General features: G+C 42.0%; 1 protein-coding gene across 2 annotated transcripts in view; it reads left to right on the forward strand.

Annotated features, from left to right (window-relative positions):
• The first annotated feature begins 1,515 nt into the window (after positions 1-1,515).
• Positions 1,516-20,397, forward strand: part of rprd2b (regulation of nuclear pre-mRNA domain containing 2b) — a 21,043-nt gene continuing 2,161 nt past the window's right edge. Inside the window, exons 1-10 of one of the 2 annotated variants that reach the window (XR_011979718.1) lie at positions 1,516-1,737; positions 10,324-10,453; positions 11,407-11,537; positions 11,831-11,877; positions 12,027-12,153; positions 12,253-12,428; positions 12,757-13,039; positions 13,907-14,188; positions 14,377-14,577; positions 14,697-16,939. Coding sequence is in view for 1 of the 2 variants with exons in the window: in XM_072679877.1 (XP_072535978.1) it covers positions 1,536-1,737; positions 10,324-10,453; positions 11,407-11,537; positions 11,831-11,877; positions 12,027-12,153; positions 12,253-12,428; positions 12,757-13,039; positions 13,907-14,188; positions 14,377-14,577; positions 14,697-16,675 (3,558 nt within the window). In the remaining variant the exon portion in view is untranslated. Of the gene's footprint in view, positions 1,738-10,323; positions 10,454-11,406; positions 11,538-11,830; positions 11,878-12,026; positions 12,154-12,252; positions 12,429-12,756; positions 13,040-13,906; positions 14,189-14,376; positions 14,578-14,696; positions 18,535-20,397 lie in introns of those variants that run through there. The other variant, XM_072679877.1, reaches the window with a different exon arrangement.

Here is a 20,397-nt window from a genome sequence, read left to right on the forward strand (position 1 = left end):
AGCTGGACTGCTACAAGTGTTTGCTCTCCAGCCTCTCCAAACTGTCATGTGCAGTTAATCCTTCAGTCAGTCTTAAACAGAGGGACTTTCTTTGTTGCAGTAAGGCGATGACCTAGAGCAACCCAAGAAAACCGGAAACCCAACTTCACGAAAGAGTAATCATTCTGCGGATTGATGGCTGTAACAGCAAGTCTCTTCCCCTCCAGGCTAATATCCCACAATAGTCTCCTCTTATCTCTTATCTGGCGGATCGGGACGGCTGACCTCCTACCTATCTCCTACCTGACCCCAACATGCTCAACTTCCTTCCCTCTCTGTCCCTCTTACACCCTTTTAGGTGAGTGTCGTGGCAACCCTTGAGTTTAGAAAGCAAACTTAGAGCTTTGTTCAGAAAAGCTATCATGATGGACAAGAACTCATGGATCACTGATCCACATACTGTTAGCCACTTACAGCAGTGACAGGACTCCGCTGTTTGAGGGTGTGTGGAGTTAAGCATGCATTTTGAGACAGACAGAAAAAAGACTGAGCAGACAGGCCAGCCTAAATCCATCCTCACATAAAAGGACTACAATTAAATAATTAAAATGTGGTGAGGTTTAATACTGCTCAACTCCTAAAGCTCCTTAAAGAACTGCAGAGTAACATGAAGCATCTATCAGCACATGACCTGGAATTGTTAGATATTAATCTTCACTTTCCAAAATCATTTTGGTCTAAAATAAAAGTTCAGAATTACACAACAGAAAAACAACAGACGTGAATGAAATGAATCAAAAATACAATTACAGAATCAATAAAAAATAATAATAAAATGTAACTAAGGAAAAAAGCAAACGAAAGTATACTAGTAAAAGTACACACTAATACACTAGAGAGAATGAAGACGGACCCTTTCGGGACTTGACCTGAACGTCTGGGTCCATTGCCTCCATATAAACAGTCTGACAGCGCCATCTGCTGACACAATACAATTACTACAATAAACACATGAGCTGTATTTAATTTATTATTATATTTATTTTATTTTATTTATATTTATTATTTATATTTGTTCTATCTGATATGTATAATAATTGTACAGTATCGGGGGCTTATTAGGATATGTATTAGGCCAATATTATCCTTTTCTGGTGTTTTGTTAAGCACATTTGGTAAATTTCTGCTGGAAACTAAAATATCCAACGGGAACAATTGAGCCAATTTCCTTAAGTCATTATCTTCAGTGTTTCTTTTCATTCTGACAGTGTATTTTATTTTAAATCGATATTGTTTACAGCCAACTGAAATGAGGTGTGTGAATTTTGAAGTAAAGTGAGCGGGTACTCAGGTGTCCAAACCCGCACAACGGAACAGTCTAACTTGTCTACCTCACTACTATACGCAGTTGAAAAGGCACACTTTTTAGTGTGCTTGTTTGCGGTTTGGGACGCGACCCCGTATTTCGTTGTAGTGAGCAGCGTCCCGCCCCCTGGCGCCCTCCAGCGGTCAGTCCTAAATGAAGCGGCTGGGGCCTGGGAGAAGGTGAAGGAAAGATGGCGGCCGGAGCTGAAGCGGACCGTGGTCGCAGCCGCAGCAGGATCAGCTTCGCGGCCGCGCTGGAGGCCACGATGGACCGCCGCTTCCAGGGAGTCTCCAACACAATGGAGTCCATCCAGGGCCTCAGTTCATGGTGCATCGAGAACAAGAAGCACCACATCCTGGTCGTGCGCTACTGGATGAAGTGGCTCAAGAAATGTGAGTGTTTTTCTTTCAATGCTTTGCTCTGCACAGGCTCCGGCCCAGCCTGCCTGTCTGCTGTTTGAGCGCTTATTTCTTCGTGGGAAGCCTGCAGCCATGTGTGCGCAGTTGAAACTCTGTAAGGCTGTGCTGTGGGCACTTTTTCCGCTGTATTCCTCCATGCAGAGGACATGGTGACTCAGTTTGTGTTGGTGTTGCTGGCTAACATGCTGCTGCTGCTGCTGCTGCTGCTGCTGCTGATCATCCAGGCCTGGTTTATCTGGTTTGTGCTTCAGGGAAACATGAAGTCACCGTAACTGTCCCTTAAACATGGTCTGACCTCAATCAGCTGCACATATCAGATCACCAGCTAGTGCTAATGATGAGGGCTGCTGTTGTGGGGGCTGGCTAGTCTGCACAGCGAGTTTAGGAGACAGAGTCTGTGAAGATAGATGAGAACTTTCTGTAGACTGTATCTTCATTTTGGCAGGTTGCTTAAAGCGTTCAGAAGGTGCATCTTCACCAGAACTGGCATCTAAACTAAGCCTGGGTACCCCTCTTAATGTAGGACTGGGGTTGAGCCCATATTGCCACAGGTCTGCCCAGCAGCCTTTACACACCAGAGCTGTATGCACTGAAGTCCAGTTACACGCGCTGTTTTATTACTTTACATTATTTTGCTCAGTGCTTTATGGCATTCTGCATAATTTCAGAATGCACTGTATGACATGGGGCTGTTTGTATGTATATTGTAGTATTATTAGTATTATTATTATTGCAGCTTCACACAAATTGCTAAACATTGTTTAAAGCTGCTTAGTACAAGCACCACAATGCAATCCTTACATATGCATGTATGCATCCATCTACTCGCTATACTGTATGTCCAAATGTTTTGAACACAGCCCTTCTAATAAATGCATTCAGCTACTCCTATTGCTGACATATTGCACACACACACAGCTTGTCTAGTCCCTGTAGAGATTTTTTTGATTATATATTAATATTATATATTATTATTATTATTATATATTTTTTACATTTATTTATTTATACATACATACATACAACATGACTGGAGCAGATAATCATAAACATGAACATAATGCCGGGTGGGGGCTAGAGGGCTATAAAGCCCTCCCCCAGCATTGAGCCCAGCAATCTAGCTGTGTTCTCTGGAAAGATGGTTAGTGCTCCATCCAATTTTGGGATGAGTTTGGGATTAGATGAGGTGGTGATCATCCAACATTCTGACCTCTCTAACACACTTTGATGCTGAATGCAATGAAATCCTCACCACAATTCTCCAAAGTATCTAGTAGAAAGTCTTCTCTGGTCTATACAGATTTTATATACATAAACCTTGATTTTATTTACATGCAGTTGTATGCAAACGTTTGGGCACTTTTGGTGTATATGAGGGTCAAGAGGGTTTCACATAATATTAAATCAGAAGCCTGCAGGTTCTTGCCAATTCACAGCCCTTCTTACTAGGTGAATATACAGTATGTGCGTGGGATTGTTTTTTATATATATATATATATATATATATATATATATATATATATATATATATATATATATATATATATATATATATATAAAAAGTAAAGTAAAGATAAAGGTAAAGGTGCAAGTATATGTCACTGTATAGTGTACAGCGAAATGTGTCCTCCGCATTTAACCCATCTGGTAGTGAACACACACTCACACTCACACACACACACACACACACACACACACACATGTGTTAGGGGCAGTGAGTACACACACACCCAGAGCGGTGGGCAGCCAACTCCAGCGCCCGGGGAGCAGAGAGGGTAAAGGGCCTTGCTCAAGGGCCCAACAGTGGCAGCTTGCCGAGCCCGGGAATCGAACCCACAACCCTGTTATCGACAGCCCGGTGCTCTAACCGCTGAGCCACCACTGCCCCTATATATATATATATATATATATATATGGCTTCACATGACCATGGAATTCTAAATAGTCCACTCTTGCAACATTTGTGGTACATTTTGAAACTGTGAATCATAGTCATATAGTGAAGGTCTATGCAGCCTCCGTCCTCTCAGAGCACTAACAGACAAACCAGTCCCAGCTGAAACACAAACTTTCTCAAACGTCTGAAATGATTGTTAATCGTATAAAAGAAACATTTGTTGCGCGTGTTTATATATCCAGTACCATGCTGTTACTTACAGCTTGTAGGAAGCTTGAAAAACAAATGTCGTGTCCAGAATTCTGATCAGAGTTGTAGATGGTTCAGGGCGGTAGATGAAGCTGTAGTATTGCGAGACCAACGCTGTTGATCAGTACAATTTTCTAGGTGTTGTTTCTGAATGGCTGTTTTAGCAGAACTGAGGTCGCACACTGACACCGTGCACCACAGATCAGCAGACCCACAAATACCACATTCCCCACAATGCCTCACTGAGACTGTCTGTCAGTTGTGCAGCTGTGGGGCTGAATCAGCAGTTGCTAACTGGTCACTAGAGTTTAAAAATTCTACCGTGGAAGTGTTTCTGTGCCACCATTTAAATATTTAGCAGATGTAACTTGGTTCACACTGTTATTAGTGGGTAAGTGCTGTTTCCAGTGGTGAGGGCTATCTGTTCTTATCTGAATGTTGAAGAAAAGTCCAGTAAACTTTTGGCAAAGTTTGTCTCTCAATTCTACCTTATCAGTCTCAGCCTGTTGGCTACTTGCTGCTTGCGTTTGTGAACAACAAGTGCATACTAGGTTTACCACTCATGAGGGCAGCGTTTATTTTTGTGGCAGTCAAGGGGACGAGTGAGTGACTGGTTGAAGTAAGCAGTCTGTGTGTAGGCCTGGACAGCAGGTTTCCTCTGTAGCTGTTTTTCATTTCCAGTTAGAAAATGATCAACTTTTTCTATTTTCTCTTTTTTTTTTTTTTTTTTTTTTCTTTTATAAACTCCAGTTTGATTAGACTTTAAATTTTTGCTTGATAACACATTTATGTATGTTTGCTGTGATATAACATCATTTGAATGTGGTGGCTATTGTTCATCATTATAGTCTCTCACAATTTGGACCAATAGAAATGCTCCAAAACGTGGTATGTTTTTATGTTGACTTCTATTGGAGGTTAAGAAGAGTTTTTATTGTTTTGGGGTTTTTTTTTCTTTCTGTATAGTCACTGTTTTTTTTTTGTTGTTTGTTTGTTTGTTTTTTGTTTTTGTATGACAGCAGTGATAAATAAGCAATGGGGATGGATTTATAGGAATTGTGGGCTGTTGCTAATAACTGAGATTTCCACATATGTCGACACCAATACATAAACATATATAATTTGGAACAAAATCCATCTAGATTAGCCCTGCAGTGACACATAATGCTTAATCTCGAATATAAGTGCAGATGTTTGTGTCAGGCTTGTGTCAGCATGGGTAAGAACTATAACAACTGAAATGCTGGTATGTAGTGCAGTAGTCCAGCACCACCTACACATTACATGACCTCTAGAAAATGACAACCTATAATTGTTTATATATATAAATGTATATAAATGTTTGAGCTATTGATAAATGTAAAGGAGTAATTGGAATAGCAGACGTATGCGTTGATTGAGGGTTTTCCAACTAGTTTTGGGTTCTTCAACTAATCAAGGATTATATGCTACATCATATTCAGTGTTTTCTGTGGATTTTTTATTTTATTTTATTTTTATTTTTTTTGGCAGAAGTGGCATCTAGACAGGCTTCATTAATTTGACAGTGTGCGCCAGATCGAAAGTCATCAAATGTATTAAATTGCATTATTTTGGTGATGTCATTAAAATAGTTTCTTTATTTGTTCTGTTTTTTTTGTTTTTGTTCTTGTATCTGGTCTTGTTCTGGTATACTTTACCAAAAACCTAAAGAAACTGACACATTCCACCTCTCACATTTCTTCATCTAAAAGGAAAGAAATGAACTTAATTAGTATAAACAACTAATGGTACAACTAATGGCCTGCCAAATATTGCTGTCTAACATTAGCCCAGTAAACAGTATAAAGTACCCTTTGTGGGTCTGGTCTGTGTTATAAATGCTGCTTAATTACTCAGTAATGCAAAAGATACTGTCTTTGAATCAGACTCTGTAAAGGCTCACTGCAAGGGCACTGGCTTTGCTCTAAACTCAGTGGAATTAGTTTGGACTGATGTAACTAATATTTCAAACCGATTAGATGAAGCCTCTTCTAGCAGAACAGTGTTGAGGTGACTACATTTTTACGTTACACTTCTGTGTAATACTAATGTTGAGCCAGAAACCCAGACCTGTGTAAGAGAAATGCTAGCACTGAGTCTGAGGAGAGCTGAGCAGGATGGTGATTGGGGCTGCACAGTATATCGTTTCAACATCGCCGTCGCTGTGTGCATGCGCAATATTCACAGACATGCACTGTGAAATTCTGTCAAGCATGTCGTGAGACAAGCGTTTTTGCTGCTTATTCAAAATGTTTTTGTTATTCCAAATTTGTTTGTTTTTATTATTATTTGTTTTTTGTTTTTTTTTACATATTGCAATGTAAATATATTCCTCCAATATTGCATAGCCCTAATGATCACAGATGATCAAATGCTAGATACCATGACTATTTGACAAATTACCTCAAGGACATGATTACCTCAAAAACAAAAATGCAATCGTTTGTTTTATAATAAAATATATGTATAGAGTAAATTTTCTTGACAACATTTGCACGTCCCATTTACATCATCTTTAGCTCACTGAAGATGTTTTCACGAGTGTCGAGTGGCAAATTATGGCTGATCTTAAATACCTGCCCAGAGACACTGTTTAACCTACTGAAAACACATTTAGATTTGGAGTGGTTTCATACAGCACAATTTGTGGTATCATCTCACAAGTTGCGGTCTAGTTTGAAAACGCAAGCCTGCTACAAAACAGGGGGTTATGCAAATGATGTAGTTTGATCTCATATTTTATCTTTTTTGATATTTGAAGCTGAACAATATGTCCAGTGTTTGTTAGCAAAAGAAGTCACATGAAAAATAATGTGGTTGGTTAATGTACATTGTAGGGTGATGTTTCACCTCAACTGTGAAGTGGTCTTACTCCTGTGATTGAGTAAGGTCATGATCTCAGCTCGCTCCATTTGTGGTTAAAACTGTTCTTATAACTTTTGGGCTCTTTTATTTAACTCGTACATCCTTTCTCTCGGACTACAGAGAGTTACAGTACCTCAACACTTTCCCAGAAATGTGTCTCAGATTGCCAGGTGACCTCTAGAAAAGACTTGAGTAGTCCAGTGGAGCTTCTCTTTAAGCATCACAGGTTCTACCTCTCAAATTCTTCACCACATACCTACAAGCCTAAAAGAACCAGAGAGAAAAATTAACTTAATTAGTGTAGGCCTGGTCAGTGTGTTAAATGCTGCTTAATTACATCCCTTAAGTAATGCAAAAAATACTATTCTTGAATCAGACTCAATATCTGAGCCTTTGTCAAGAGCCACTTCCTGCAAGGGCAATGGCTTGGCTTTAAGCTGAGTGCAGTTTGATTGGACTGATGTTTAGATTTGACTAATATTTCAAACTGATTAGGTGAAGCATGTTCCATCAGAACCGAATGTTGGGGTGATGCTGAGATACTGTGTGGTTGGTTAATGTATGCTGTAGGGAGATGTTTAACATCAACTGTGAAACAGTCTTACTCCTGTGAGTAAGGTCTCCTCTCACTGGATTTGTGATTAAAAATTTGTGATTGTTTATTTAACTCGTAAGGCAGGCAGGGCAGAATATATTTGGCCAATATCATCTGTTTTGCTCCAATATTGGATACACGAGGGCATTATCATCATGAGATGTTTGACCAAGTCTGGTATCTTTTTTTTATTATTATTATTTTTATTGCAATATGTATCACCAAGGAGAAAAATGTTGCAGTGTCAGTTTTTTCCTGATATCGTGCAGGCGAAGTTTTTATTTATTTATTTATTTATTTATTTTTTAGACCTATTTCAAAAATTTCATCGATTCATGACACTGTAAAACATATCCTAGTATTAGGAACTCTCATAATCAAGGCAGACATTTGACATCAGACATAGGAAAAATATTAGATTTAAATGTTTTAGCCTTTACGCAAGGTGTTTGGTTTGTTTGGGGTTTTTTTTCTCCTCCTCCTCCTCCAAATGAGGTGAGGTGCAAAATTCATTTGTATGAATTATACAGAAACTGAAATTTCGTCCTTTACCCTAATGTGTCACTTTTTCAGTTTAAAAAAAAAAAAAAAAAAAAAAAAAAAAAGATCTGAGCAGTGAACACACTCTTCGCCTGGCTGGTGGTCAGTCTACAGCATCTATTTCATAGTTCTGTTGTCATCTCCAGGGCCTGGTTGCGTTAGTTGTGTATCAGTTTAAGCAAAGGCTAGTTGTAACGTAAGTGTGCCAAGTTCAGGTTTACACGTTCCTAAATCAAAACGGGTTGCATCACACAACAGCTGCGTCGTATCTGCATAGAAGATACTACCTGCTGAACATTTACACCTACCCCTAAACAGATGTGAGTTGCAACTAAACTTGGAGCTAACAAAATATGGCTTGTTTGGGGCTACATTATTTTCTCCCTGGGTCAGAGCAAACTGTGCTTTTATTACATTGTATTTAACTTTGTTTCAAAAATCTAGGGATGCAGGAAGAAATCTGTGCTGATTGCCGTCTGTGTGACACTGTTTATCACGGTTGTAGACTGCGCATTATCTAGTTAGGACATGCCATATGGATAAGTTGTGCAACCAGATTTAGTGAAAGGATCATTTTAAACGTTAAAATCATTTTAAAGTTAACTAAGGCAAAAGCCCCAAAGCTAACCAGTCACTCTGCTTGTGGTACTGACTGTAAATGTTTGATTAATGTCTAGTTTTTGGCAAAAATTTACAGAAAAAGGAACTTGTTGGGACATTTCCTAAACTGTGGTACTTTTGAGCTGTTAGCTGTGCCCACTGTCCATATATGCTGTTTGTCAGTTGGTGGAATGTGTCGGTTAGGCCTGTCTGAGGCTACAAACCAAGCTGAACATGGTTCATCAGCAGCTTTTTGCTTGGCATTCTGAATCATTCCCTTGGCCTCATGTAGTGTTTATCAAGTTCAAGTAAGGTCACAGATGAACCATGGTACTAGTCTGGGCTGTCCAGGGCAGGAGAGCAAGGGTAATGTACAGTTTTTCTTTCTTATTAACGTTAAAGAATAGCAATGATGTGATGCCTCTTATTTCTGTCCCATGATCAATACCGAAATCTTGAGTATGCTTTTGTTTTGTGTGAGAATTACATTACTGTAATGTAAAAATACCATGTGCACGGCATGAAATATTGCTGCAGGTAGATATCCTGCCTCTACAAGAAGCCATCTAATACGTTTGACATTCAAATTCCTATCCTTTATTACTTGACAAATAAAAATTACAGATTAGATGGTAAATCTCAGTATATTACAAACGCATCTTTTTTTCCTGAACTAAATTGGGGGAAAAAAGTTAGAAATCGCAAGTTATCATTGTGCTAATTTCATTGTGTGAAGAATCAAAATAGTATCCAGTGTACTGTGTTTTGTGGCATCAGCCTTCAAAAAATATTAAATATTAATGTGCTCCTGAGTAACCACACTGACAATCGAGCTGTTTAATTTGACACTAATAGGGTTGGGTGGTATGCACTTTTTTCGCACCATCACATCGTCTCATTTATTACTGCTGTATACAGTATTACCGGGGACAGGGATTAGCGCAAATTGCAGAAGTTCCGCAGATGGTTCTATGTTTACGTGGCTTCCGAACAATCTCATCTCCTGCGTTGATTTAAAACCGAAACACAATCATATACAAAGTTCGGTTTACTCACAGGGTCGGAGACCAAGTGCACAGTTTCAGTCAGTAAGTGTTAAACCTTCAGTCTGACAACAGCTGTAGATGTTAAACTACTCAATCTGAATCAGGAGAGAGAAGCTGGTTGGCCTTAACTTCGTTAACAGGATAAGTCTGCTCACCACAGATCAAATTCAAGTCTGGCTACTGAAACCCCGCAATGTTTAGATGATAATGAATCACAGACTCTGTTCCAGCTTACTGACGCTCACATCATGCATTTATTCAGCACCTGCTGCACTTCATCTAATCAAACTAGCCTTATTACACAGTTTGCAATGAAACCTGCAGCTTATCAGTGTTTATTAAGCACTAACAGTATCCTCTATGTTAAGAAAAGCATATTGTGCATCCCTATAACACCAATTTATCACAATACGATAAACTATTGTCCTATTGCCCAGCCCTAATGTAATATGTCACACTTTTGCTGTTTACCCATCTGGCACCAAAGCAGCAGTATCAGTAGCTACCTTTATAGGCTTAAGCCTTTCACCTGAGCATGAGAGTGGAGATTTAAATGTACATGTATATCGGTAAACGGTAAACGAAGAATCTCTATTATTTTTCTTTTTCTCACCCTTCAAGATGCAGCAGAGGATGCTCATTGAAATTGCCACTGCAAGAAAAAGCTTGTGTGACAAATATTGTAAATTGGAAATCCTTTTCCATTCCATTTTTCCAATCAATTTTTCCTCTTCCTCCCTGTACAGCGGATCCCAGTCACAGGCTGAACCTCTTCTACCTCGCTAATGATGTCATTCAGAACTGCAAGAGGAAGAACGCAATCGTATACCGCAGCGCTTTCGCTGACGTCCTACCAGATGCCGCCCTGCTGGTCAGGTTAGCACTTTGTGTGTGTGTGTGTGTGTGTGTGTGTGTGTGTGTGTGTGTGTGTGTGTGTGTGTGTGTGTGTGTGTGTGTGTGTGTGTGTGCGCGTGTTATGACTGCACAGTATGTTGTTTGCTAATCATATTTTTCATTCTTTATAATACAGTTACTACAGAAATATGCTAATGTCCCTCTAACCAGTAACTGAATGTTATTTGAGTATCCTGACCAATCACAGATAATGTTGAATTAAAAAAGGTGTTCACATGAGCCAGCAAAATAAATTTGGTCACTATTATGCAAAGCAGTCTGTAACATCAAGGATTAGTGGGTTTTGTTGTTGTTTTTGGTTTGTTTTGTTTTTTTGTATTTGCAATATGCAGCATAAATATAAAAATTTAATTACACTCTGTGTGTGGGCCGCACACCTGGCATTTGGATGATTCTTTAAGTGTATGAGTGGAGAAAGGTCTGGCACTCTCTTGCTAATCCAGTATCCAACCAAACAGGCGTCTTTCAAAGTTTCCAAAATCCTCAAAAGGCAGGCCGTTGAAAATGCATCTTTTAAATCTGGTAATCTTGATGTTAATGTGGTTGTTGTGACATCCAGCTCTGCCCTTGGTCAGTATATGCCCCAAAAACACTGATCTGTCCAACTTTTACAATACATTTGTCAATTTTTTAATGCTAAAACTGAGAAGGACAGTTTGTACCTACACACATACCTGCATTTCATAAGATTCTGCTGTTGCAGATGTCATATTTGTGATTTTACAAATGCTTTTTGAGTGCTACTAGCGCCTCCTTGTGGCAAATGTTCAGACTGCTGACCCGTGGATACCCTGATCATCATCATCATTCAAACTAAGCAAGACTCTCAACACTAATTTGAATAGATTTACATTTTAATCAAGTCTGTTTTAAGTGTCATCCTTTCCGTGTTTCTTTTTCTGCTTTGTCTGTAGGGATGCTAAAGTGCGCAAGTCAGTGGAGAGAATATTCAACATCTGGCAGGAGAGGACTGTTTATCCAGAAGAACTGATCACCGAGCTGAAGGCCACTCTACAGAAAAAAGATCAGCCACCACCACCTTCTGGTAACTGCATACTCTATAGTTCGGAAAGGACTGCTACAGCATTCTTGTTGATTTTAAGACTCTTGACAAATTGTAATGATTAACAGTCGAGTAGTTCCTAAGGGTGTATGATTTTTCTGGAAATCATACCAATTATTTTCAGTAGAGATATCCCACTGATTAAAAGTGATTTTGAGGAGAACAGTGATTATCACAACAGCAGTGTAGAAGTTGTGTTTATAGTTGAACTGATTACACAAGTGACACAAGGTTTATTAGAAATGGCTTGTGTATTCATTCTTTCCTTCTCACAGTTAACCCCAAAACTGCCCTCAAGTCGAAGATCGTGGCAGAGTTTGCGGTAAGTTTTTTTTATTTTTTTTTTTTTATTTATTTATTTTTTTTATTTTTTTTTTTTTTGATACCTAAGACCCAGAAAGCTGAATATTTTTCCTCTTCATATTATTTCTCATCAATTAATGTTGTCTCTACCCCCCCCCCCTTTTCCAGCCGCATGTATTAATTGAGAGCTTGGCCGCTTATAAGCGCTCTATGGAAGAGAGTGAGCTAAGAGAGAAGCAGCTGACTGCTCTCAGAGTAGATGTCTGCAGCACAGAGGCCCTTAAGAGGCTCAAAGGTGACTTGGAACTTTTCTGCTATGCATGTGGGAGTTTTGTTAATGAAAAATGCTGTGTTCTTCATTTATCTCTTTGCTTCTTCTTCTGTGTCTCTATAGATAAAGCAGGAGGAAATAAGTTTTCGAAAGACTTTGAGGAGGGCAGCTTGAAGCTGCAAGAGTTTGTAAAGTTTCTGGAGGGGCAGATGCAAGCAGGACCCCCTCTATTGGAAGCCCTGGGGAATGCAGAAGTTTTCTATGAAATGCAGTACAAAGAGGTCAAGATTGTTGCCAATGTAAGTCAGCTTTGTTTATGTCTAATGTTTTAGAAACAACCATAGAAACAATGAATTGGAGTATTTGTCAGGTTAAATGCAAAAAAACATGTTACTGAGTAGCCAAGAAGGTATAAGATGGCTTGATTTCCTGTTCCTTCCTGGTTTTCCATTCCTCCCTGTTAAAGGCTTCTAATTCTATGAGATTTTTGTGGAGTCTTGCAGGAACTAAGTATCCAGATTTTCAATGACCTTTAGGTCACATTTTCTCTAAAATGTTTTGTGGGCTTTCAGGCCTCAACTGTTCCTGTTAACTACCATTTCATATTCTTTCTCTGCCTCCGTTCAGGCGTACAAAACTTTTGCTAATCGAGTGTCCGGCCTAAAGCGTAAACTGGATGCTCTGAAGACCACGCTACCAGACATGGAGGACTCACCCATTCCCTCGCCATCTGAGGATGCTCCCTCACCCACTGGCTCGGAGTCTCCCTTCCATGCGCTGGGGGCAAGAGCGGGCCAGGCCACCGCGGACCGAGAGGGAGTGAGAGCAGGAGACCAGAAGGACAATCGGGATGTGGAGGACATGGACCTGTCTGAGGAGGAGGAGAACTTCACAAACCCTGGCATCATAGGTGAGAACAGGACCATGTGATGGAGTCCACCTTTTTGTTTTGTTTGTTTGTTTTGTTTTATTAACCTGGAATTTTCTTAGAATCTGAGCAAATCGCAGTAATTTTCTCCTTTGGGCAGTCAATTATTATAGTTCCAATGTTCCATTTAGTATAATTGCAATAATTCAGCACAGAAATACGGTTCAAATATTTCCTGAATCTGTAGAGCCTACCCTTTCCATTGTATATTATTGCCATATCTTATGTGACCCACACATGCGAAATTGTCCAATGGGCACTCCACTCATTGTCCAATGAACCTTGTCTTCTGCCTCTTGTTGTATTTTATGCATACGCCCAACTACTTTTCTGAAGCTTAGACCCCAGAGGGTTAAAGGCACAAGTCAGAATAAGCATGGCATCTTTCAAGGGAGCAGGAGCTGGTCTTTAAGAGTGGCAGAATTCGTACCATAACACTGTTAATGTTTTTAGTCTTTTTATTCTTAATCATTTATTATGCACACAACTAGCACTAATCCGGTATTGCAGTTCTGCTGTGCAAATTACTATTTGGAGGCAATTAGACAGAGTAAAGAGTGTATGTGTTTAATTTATATATACCTGACAGAGTTGGTTGTTTTATCATAAATTAGAAAAAAAAAAAGTAAAACATATGTAATGCCTGAATCATTTGTACCAGACGTTATCCTGTCGGCCCCCTAGTACAACGTCCAGGTAATGTCCTAGTGAGCCGGTGTATGAGTAAGTTTTGTCCAGAGAGTTCACAGTGAGCGTGCTACAGAAGTCTTTGGCTTAATGCAAGATGTGTGACTGGGGAACTGTAGAAAATGTCTCTCTTAACCGTTTTAGTTTTCGCTTCTCTTTCAGTCGAAGAAAAAAAAGAAAAGACCTCTCCAGTGGCTGCTTCCAAGACTGCCAACGCAACAGCTGCCCAATCTCCTCACGTCACAGCGGCCCCAGCTTTAGCCCCTCCTACGAAGGTGGTGTCTGAGCCTGCATCCAGTCAGATGCCACCAGCGTCTCCGGCCCCTACCCCTACCACACCTGTCCCTGCAAGCCATGCCGCTTTGCAGATGAATTTGGCAAATGTGGATCTAGGCAAGATCAGCTCCATTCTCAGCAGCATCACTAATGTGATGAAGAGCACAGGTGAACCTTTTTCAATGCTAGCAACAGGGCTATATTTCTTACTGAGAAGATTCTACAGACATCCAGAATCTCTCTGATTTATTTCAGTAATAAAACATTAAATTGATAGTTTGGCAAAATGTATTTACTATATATCCAAATATAGTTTCACATATTTTATTTTTTTATATACTTGTTTTTCTCCACAGGTGTAAGCCCTGTGTCCCGCCCTTCGCCTGGAACACCCACTACACCATCTAGCCACACCCCTTCAAAAGCTCCTCTTGCTGCTCCCAGTGGAACTTCTACATCCAATCCACTGGCCAGTATTCTGTCCAGAGTGGACATTTCACCTGAGGGCATACTCAGTGCCCTCACCAAAACGCAGGCAAACAGCCCACGTCTACAAGGTATGAACACACACCTCTCTCATATTGATTGTAACAGTTTAACAGATTCTTCTGTTTCTTTTTTTGCCTTTGTCTCTCTTATATATATATATATATATATATCTGTTTCTGTCTCTCAGGCTTGTCCTCTCTGCTCTCATCTGCTCGTGCCGGCTCTCTCAGTTCACAGAATCCCACTCCTCCTTCCTCCACCCCAACATCCTCAACCATCACCACAGCGACAGTTACTACGACCTCGAGCACCCCTAAGACTCCAAAGCCTCCTTGCAACAACCTAAAGCGTGACCTGGAACGTGAGCGAGGCGTAGAGTGGGACAGGGTAAAAGCGAGAGACAGGGAGAAGGAGAAGGAGAAGGACAAGGAGAGGGACAGGCGAGAGAGGGAAAGGGAGCGGGAGAGAGAGCGGGAGGTGGCCACTATGCCCAGCCTGGAGTCCAAGATCAACAGCTTCCTGCAGGGAAACCCTGGGTTCAGCGCCCTGGGCCTGGATGACGGGGTCAGTAACAGCCCCCTCTTGGTAGGCGGAGACAATGCGGACGGCACCCCGGTGCGGGATGAAAGTGGTAGCACCCCAACCCAGGACGAGATCATGGACACCCCCTGTGTCCCTAACGACCAGAAACCAGGCTGTTCCGGGGCTCTTTCACCTACGGCATACCATAGTGACCCCTGGGACGCTGTGATCACACCAAGAGAGGATGAGCGAAAGGATAGGGACTACCGCACCCCTGCCTCGTCCTCCTCAACTTCAAGGCCACAGGCCTTCAGTCCCAGCGGGAAAAACGCAGGCAGGAGCACAGTGAAACTCAAAGAGCTGGATGGCATGAAAAGAAAAGCTGGGGGATCCACAGGCTCGGCCTCTTCTGTGCAAGATTTGGGCGGAAAGGCAATTAAGATGGAGGGATCTGGAGGGAAGAGTATTTCTTTGCGCAGACCTAGTGGTGGGTCTCAGAACGGAGGCAAGGAGAAGGAAGAGAAAGGGAAGAAAGGAGGGAAGAAGGAGGAAGACCGTGAGCACTACCATCACATTGAGACTGTGGTTACCACTGCGACCAGCAGCAATGAAGGCACGCCTATAGAAGCACTGGGCTATAGCAACCGCATCCAGACAGTGGAGAGCATTCGCGTGATTGGCCGAGGACCTCGGAGGGCGAGTGGAGCTGCAACCAGAGCAGGCGGAGCCTGGTATGAAGAGGAGGAGTTTATGGATGCCCCGCCCCCATCGCATCCTGGCAACCATGCCACTGAGAGCTCAGAGGAGCTGGGCTTGGCGCCACCTCCTGCTCGTCTAGTGCCCCAGGGGCAATACCCCCCACTTCCCTACACCACTGAGGACTCTGCCCATCCTGTGCACACTCACACTATGCCCCAACACCATCCACCTTCTCCCTTTTTCCCCACCCTTCCAGTTCCACCCATCCCTCAGCCCCCACTCCCTTCAGTTGCTCCACCCACAACAGCCCCACCCTTGCCCCAGCCCCCACTGGCCCCCAGAGACTTTCCTCTCTCCCCCACCTCTGCAGTTATGGTAGGAGGTGTCTTGGTGCCTATTGATCGTGTCCTCCCACACCCGCCTGCCAACCTGCGCCCAGAAGGGGGTGGGGCTGGCACTGGCACCTCCACCAGGGGTAAGTCTTTGCCCTTGCGACCTGGCACACTTAAAGAGCAGTTTATCCCTCACCATGCCCCTCCTCTCCACCGCCCTGGTGCCCCAGGCATACCCCCACCCCTTTTGGGCCGAGGGCGAGAGGGCCCACCGTCACCTTCCACCCCAAGTACTCCCACCACACCCTCTCCATCCGGAGACCCACGACCCCTCCTGCCCTCCCCGAATTGTCTACCTGCCCCACCTGGAGCCCAACGAGCTCGTCGCCCCCCTTCCCCACATGGCCTCCTTCGCCCACCCCACCACGCGCCCCCCACCTCCCCAATGTCCCAGAGGCCCTTGTCCCGAGGAGGCCTTCCACTTCCCTTGCCTCTCCCACCCCCTTCCCTCTCACGAGAGCCACTGCTGCCTGGAATGAAACGACCTGGTCCTGCCTTTCGAGGAGGATCGCTGCACCCCCCCAAGCGACCCTTCATGCCCCCACGTTATTAGGCTTAGGTAGAATAAAGGTCCGCCTGAAGTTTCGTTTCATGCTGCGGTCTGGTGTAGGAAGGGTTGGCGCCAGACTCCAGGCCATAATTAAAGTCTAAACACACACTCACTGATGCCCCCTCAACCTTCAACCCTGCTCACCCACAGCCAGCAACGTTCACTTGCGTTTAGACTAAGAGATGATGACGGTGATGAACTAGGAGGGAAAGGAAGACGACGCAACAAAGACGAACGAAATAAGAGAGAGAAAGAGAAAGCCAAAAGGTGGTTATTCAGTTCAGTTCCAATTTTTTTGGGATGGAGTAGCACGAATGAAGGAGTGTGTGTGTGTGTGTGCGCGTGTGCGTGTGTATATAGGTGGGTGTGTGTGTGTGTGTGCAAAAACAAGTTTTCTCAGTTACTTAGAGCTGTAATTATAAATGTAAATAGGAACTTTAGCTCTTTCCTTCTTGTAACTATTACTGCTCTTTCCCACTGTGTATGGCTTCTGCTTTCCTACAGCTCTGATTGAGGGGAAAACAAGCCTTTCTGCTCTCTAAGCCCTGTCACTCTCTTTCTGTACACATACACACACACACTCACTCACTCAACAGACCAGTTCATCTCTGCTTCAACTTTAAACTGAATTCAAAATTAACCTTAGACTTAGCTTCGGCCATCCACGGTCGTTCGTAACGCCGCTTGCCCTTCTTCAAGCTTGAAGGCTGTGGTACAGAAATAAGCTAGCAGAGCAAAGCAGAGCGACTCAAGCCTCAGAATGGATTTCCTAGTGCTTTCTTCCTTCAAGTTTCTGTTGTTCAGTTTTGAACCAAGCTCTCACGTGTATTGTTGCTAATAAAAGCCCTGCGCTGAGAACCAAGAATGATGGGGGCTAGCATTTCTTTACCATTGCGATGACGACAGTGTTTCACATTTTTAGTTTTGGTGTGCTTTTGCTTTTTTTCAGTAGAAGTGTGAATACAGAATGTGTAACTTTAGTAAAACTAAAGAAACAAAAAGAACCTGTTCTGTTTTCTGATCTTGATCCTTGATCCTTTTTTCATGTTTTGTCCTTTTGTTCATCATTTGTTCTGAGTTTGTAGGTTAAGGCAGGCACTGTCTTGTGGCCTCTAAAGGAGCTACACGTAATATTAAACTTGGTTACCAGTCAGCGTGATTGCCCGCTATTTTTGGGTCACACATCTGGGACAACTGTATAATTCGGCTTAAACTAAATATCTGGAAATGCTTTAGAGTGTATTTCTGTTGTAAAGGTAATCATGCCAAATTTCAGTGTAATTAAAAAGCAAATCCTGCAAGTAGCTCCTTTAAGGCCATGTGTATGTTCCGTCACTATCCTGGAAAGCTGATCCTGGAGAATGCCAATGAAGAGGCACTGATGCCTTTCACTTACACTTTGCATTTTTTGTATCTTCTTTTCCTATTTTACCCCCCCCACCCCCCTTAACCACATACATTTATTTAAATCTTCAGTTTGCATAGTTCTGAGGTCATCAAGGTGACTCTTTAAGTTCTCCAGAAACGTTTTCTAAGTGTACAAATGTGTATATCGCAGCTTCCAGCAACATCTCCTACACAACCTGCCCTGCGGAGGTTGGCTGGATAGGATTTGTGTGTTTTAGACAGTCCGAATGACATTCAAAAGTGTTATTCTGTTAGATCTGAGTGTAAGATATTAGCTAGTGTTTTGCTAAGTGCAAGCTAATACCGGTGTTTTTCAACCCCTGTTACTGGTTTCAACAGCGTGAACTGGGTCAGAATGTTACCAGGCCTGTAAACCTGTACAATCTTGCATGTATCAATAGTGAAACCAACTGATGTGATTTCTTTCTTTTCTTTCTTTTTTTCCCCTTTTTTCTCTGAATGCTGAAATGTTGAATCTTTGAGGAGTATATGGTGTCTTCTTTTATCCTAATGTGCATTCACATTCAGAAAGGTGGTTCCTTACATACCTCCTATCTCTCATTAAGGGACGGGTGTCAATCCATCATTTTGTTCGACTCACACATTCACCACTCCTGGCACAAGTGTGAATTTTGACACTGCAGCAAAAAAACACAGTTCTTTATTCTCAGATGGAGATTTCCTGCATCACAAGGCAAATGCAGGTGTATGTTTAAAAAAACATTGTCTGAAATCCTCTGTTAGGATCACTGCTTAATCAGCTGTAGTTCTAGTCTGGATGCATTTGACACTTAGATTTACTGAGTACAAGGTACTACTGATTTTATATTAACCTACAACCATTTCTGGGAATGGTTAATCTTTTTGATTTGTATTGTTTGTTTATTTATTTATTTTTGTTTATTTTTGTGGGTATTTTCCCCCCCTGCTATTCCTTATCCAAAGGCTGTACAATATCTGGAACATTAACTAATGACACCTTCTAGACTGTCTGTGAATACAAAAGAACTGTTCATCACTCACCTCTTTAGACTGTTCTAGACCCCAAAATACCTCCACACCCAAAACGGTACCTAGAGTTAATGTGTCAACATCTTTGCGTGTTCCAACAGCTCTAGTGCTGCTGTCCACTTGACCCTAGTGATCTTCCTGGATCATTGAAGTCTTTGGGAGCACCAAAACACAGACCAGTACAGTGCAGGAGGGCTACAGCAAAGGGGTGGATTCTCCAACCATTGTATGATCTGGCCCTGACAGTTCATCCAAGACTCACATTTGGTTTTAAGACTGTGGTGGAAACTAAAGCACAATCTGAGTTCAGATCTGGCTGACTCTTTAAGTGCACTACTGCAGTGTAAATGTGAGACATCTGCTTATTTGACACCCTCTGCCAAGGCATGCTGGTATAGCTGCCTCTTAATCCCCTATACCTTCAACTGGAGACGTGCTACTTCTGAAGGTTTTCCAAAAGAATGCTTTTGTTTTATTTCTTTATTTTTTTAAGACACGAATGCCTGCCAATATTGCTGAATTCTGAATGGCTACTTGATGTCTCTGAAAGGCCTAAGCTCCAAGCTGGGGCTGGCAAAGCAGAGTCTAACTCGACACCATGTTTAGCAACAAAGCCACGATTGGGCTCACAAAGGTCACGTGCTACTTCTGGACAATGCCATTGCCAAAGCCTCCTTTATATACATTCAGGTAGGCTTCACTGCTGCTGTAGCATTAGTGAGCAAGTGTGTTGGGCCTGTAAAAGTGAAGGTTTTTGTCTGACATGCTAAATTTCCACAATATGATGCACTGGATAAAGGATCTTTTAAAATGTGACCACGGCTAGAATAGATGTTAGAGTGGATTATGATAAAACAACTGAAATCGACATACTGGCTTTGGTCTGAGCTCATTGCAGGCTCTCAGTTAGAGGAAATGTAGCTAATGCTACTGTCCATCTACACAGCAACTCCTTTTTTTGTGTGGTCGGTTGCCCAGATCCACGTTAAGCCTAAATTGAGACTAAATAGGAGTTTTAAAAGTGATGCACACGGTCCTTATTGCAGTTTCGGTTTAATCCATGTAAGAAAAAAATAGACCTTAAACATTGATCTAACTGCTGATCTGCTTTTTTTTTTTTTTACCTTCAGCATGACTCCCGAGGTCTGAGATGGGGGAAACGACGCTTTTAATTTTTTTATATATTTTTTGCATTTCGTTTCCTTAATATTTTTGCGCGATTTCCATTATTTACGGCACCGTTTTCAGATGGTGTGTAAGTGTAAGCGTGCACAGGTCGATCCAGACCGTTTACTCCTCAGCGGTTG

Source organism: Salminus brasiliensis, chromosome 5 (genome assembly GCF_030463535.1).
Source record: "Salminus brasiliensis chromosome 5, fSalBra1.hap2, whole genome shotgun sequence".
Taxonomy (NCBI): Eukaryota; Metazoa; Chordata; class Actinopteri; order Characiformes; family Bryconidae; genus Salminus; species Salminus brasiliensis.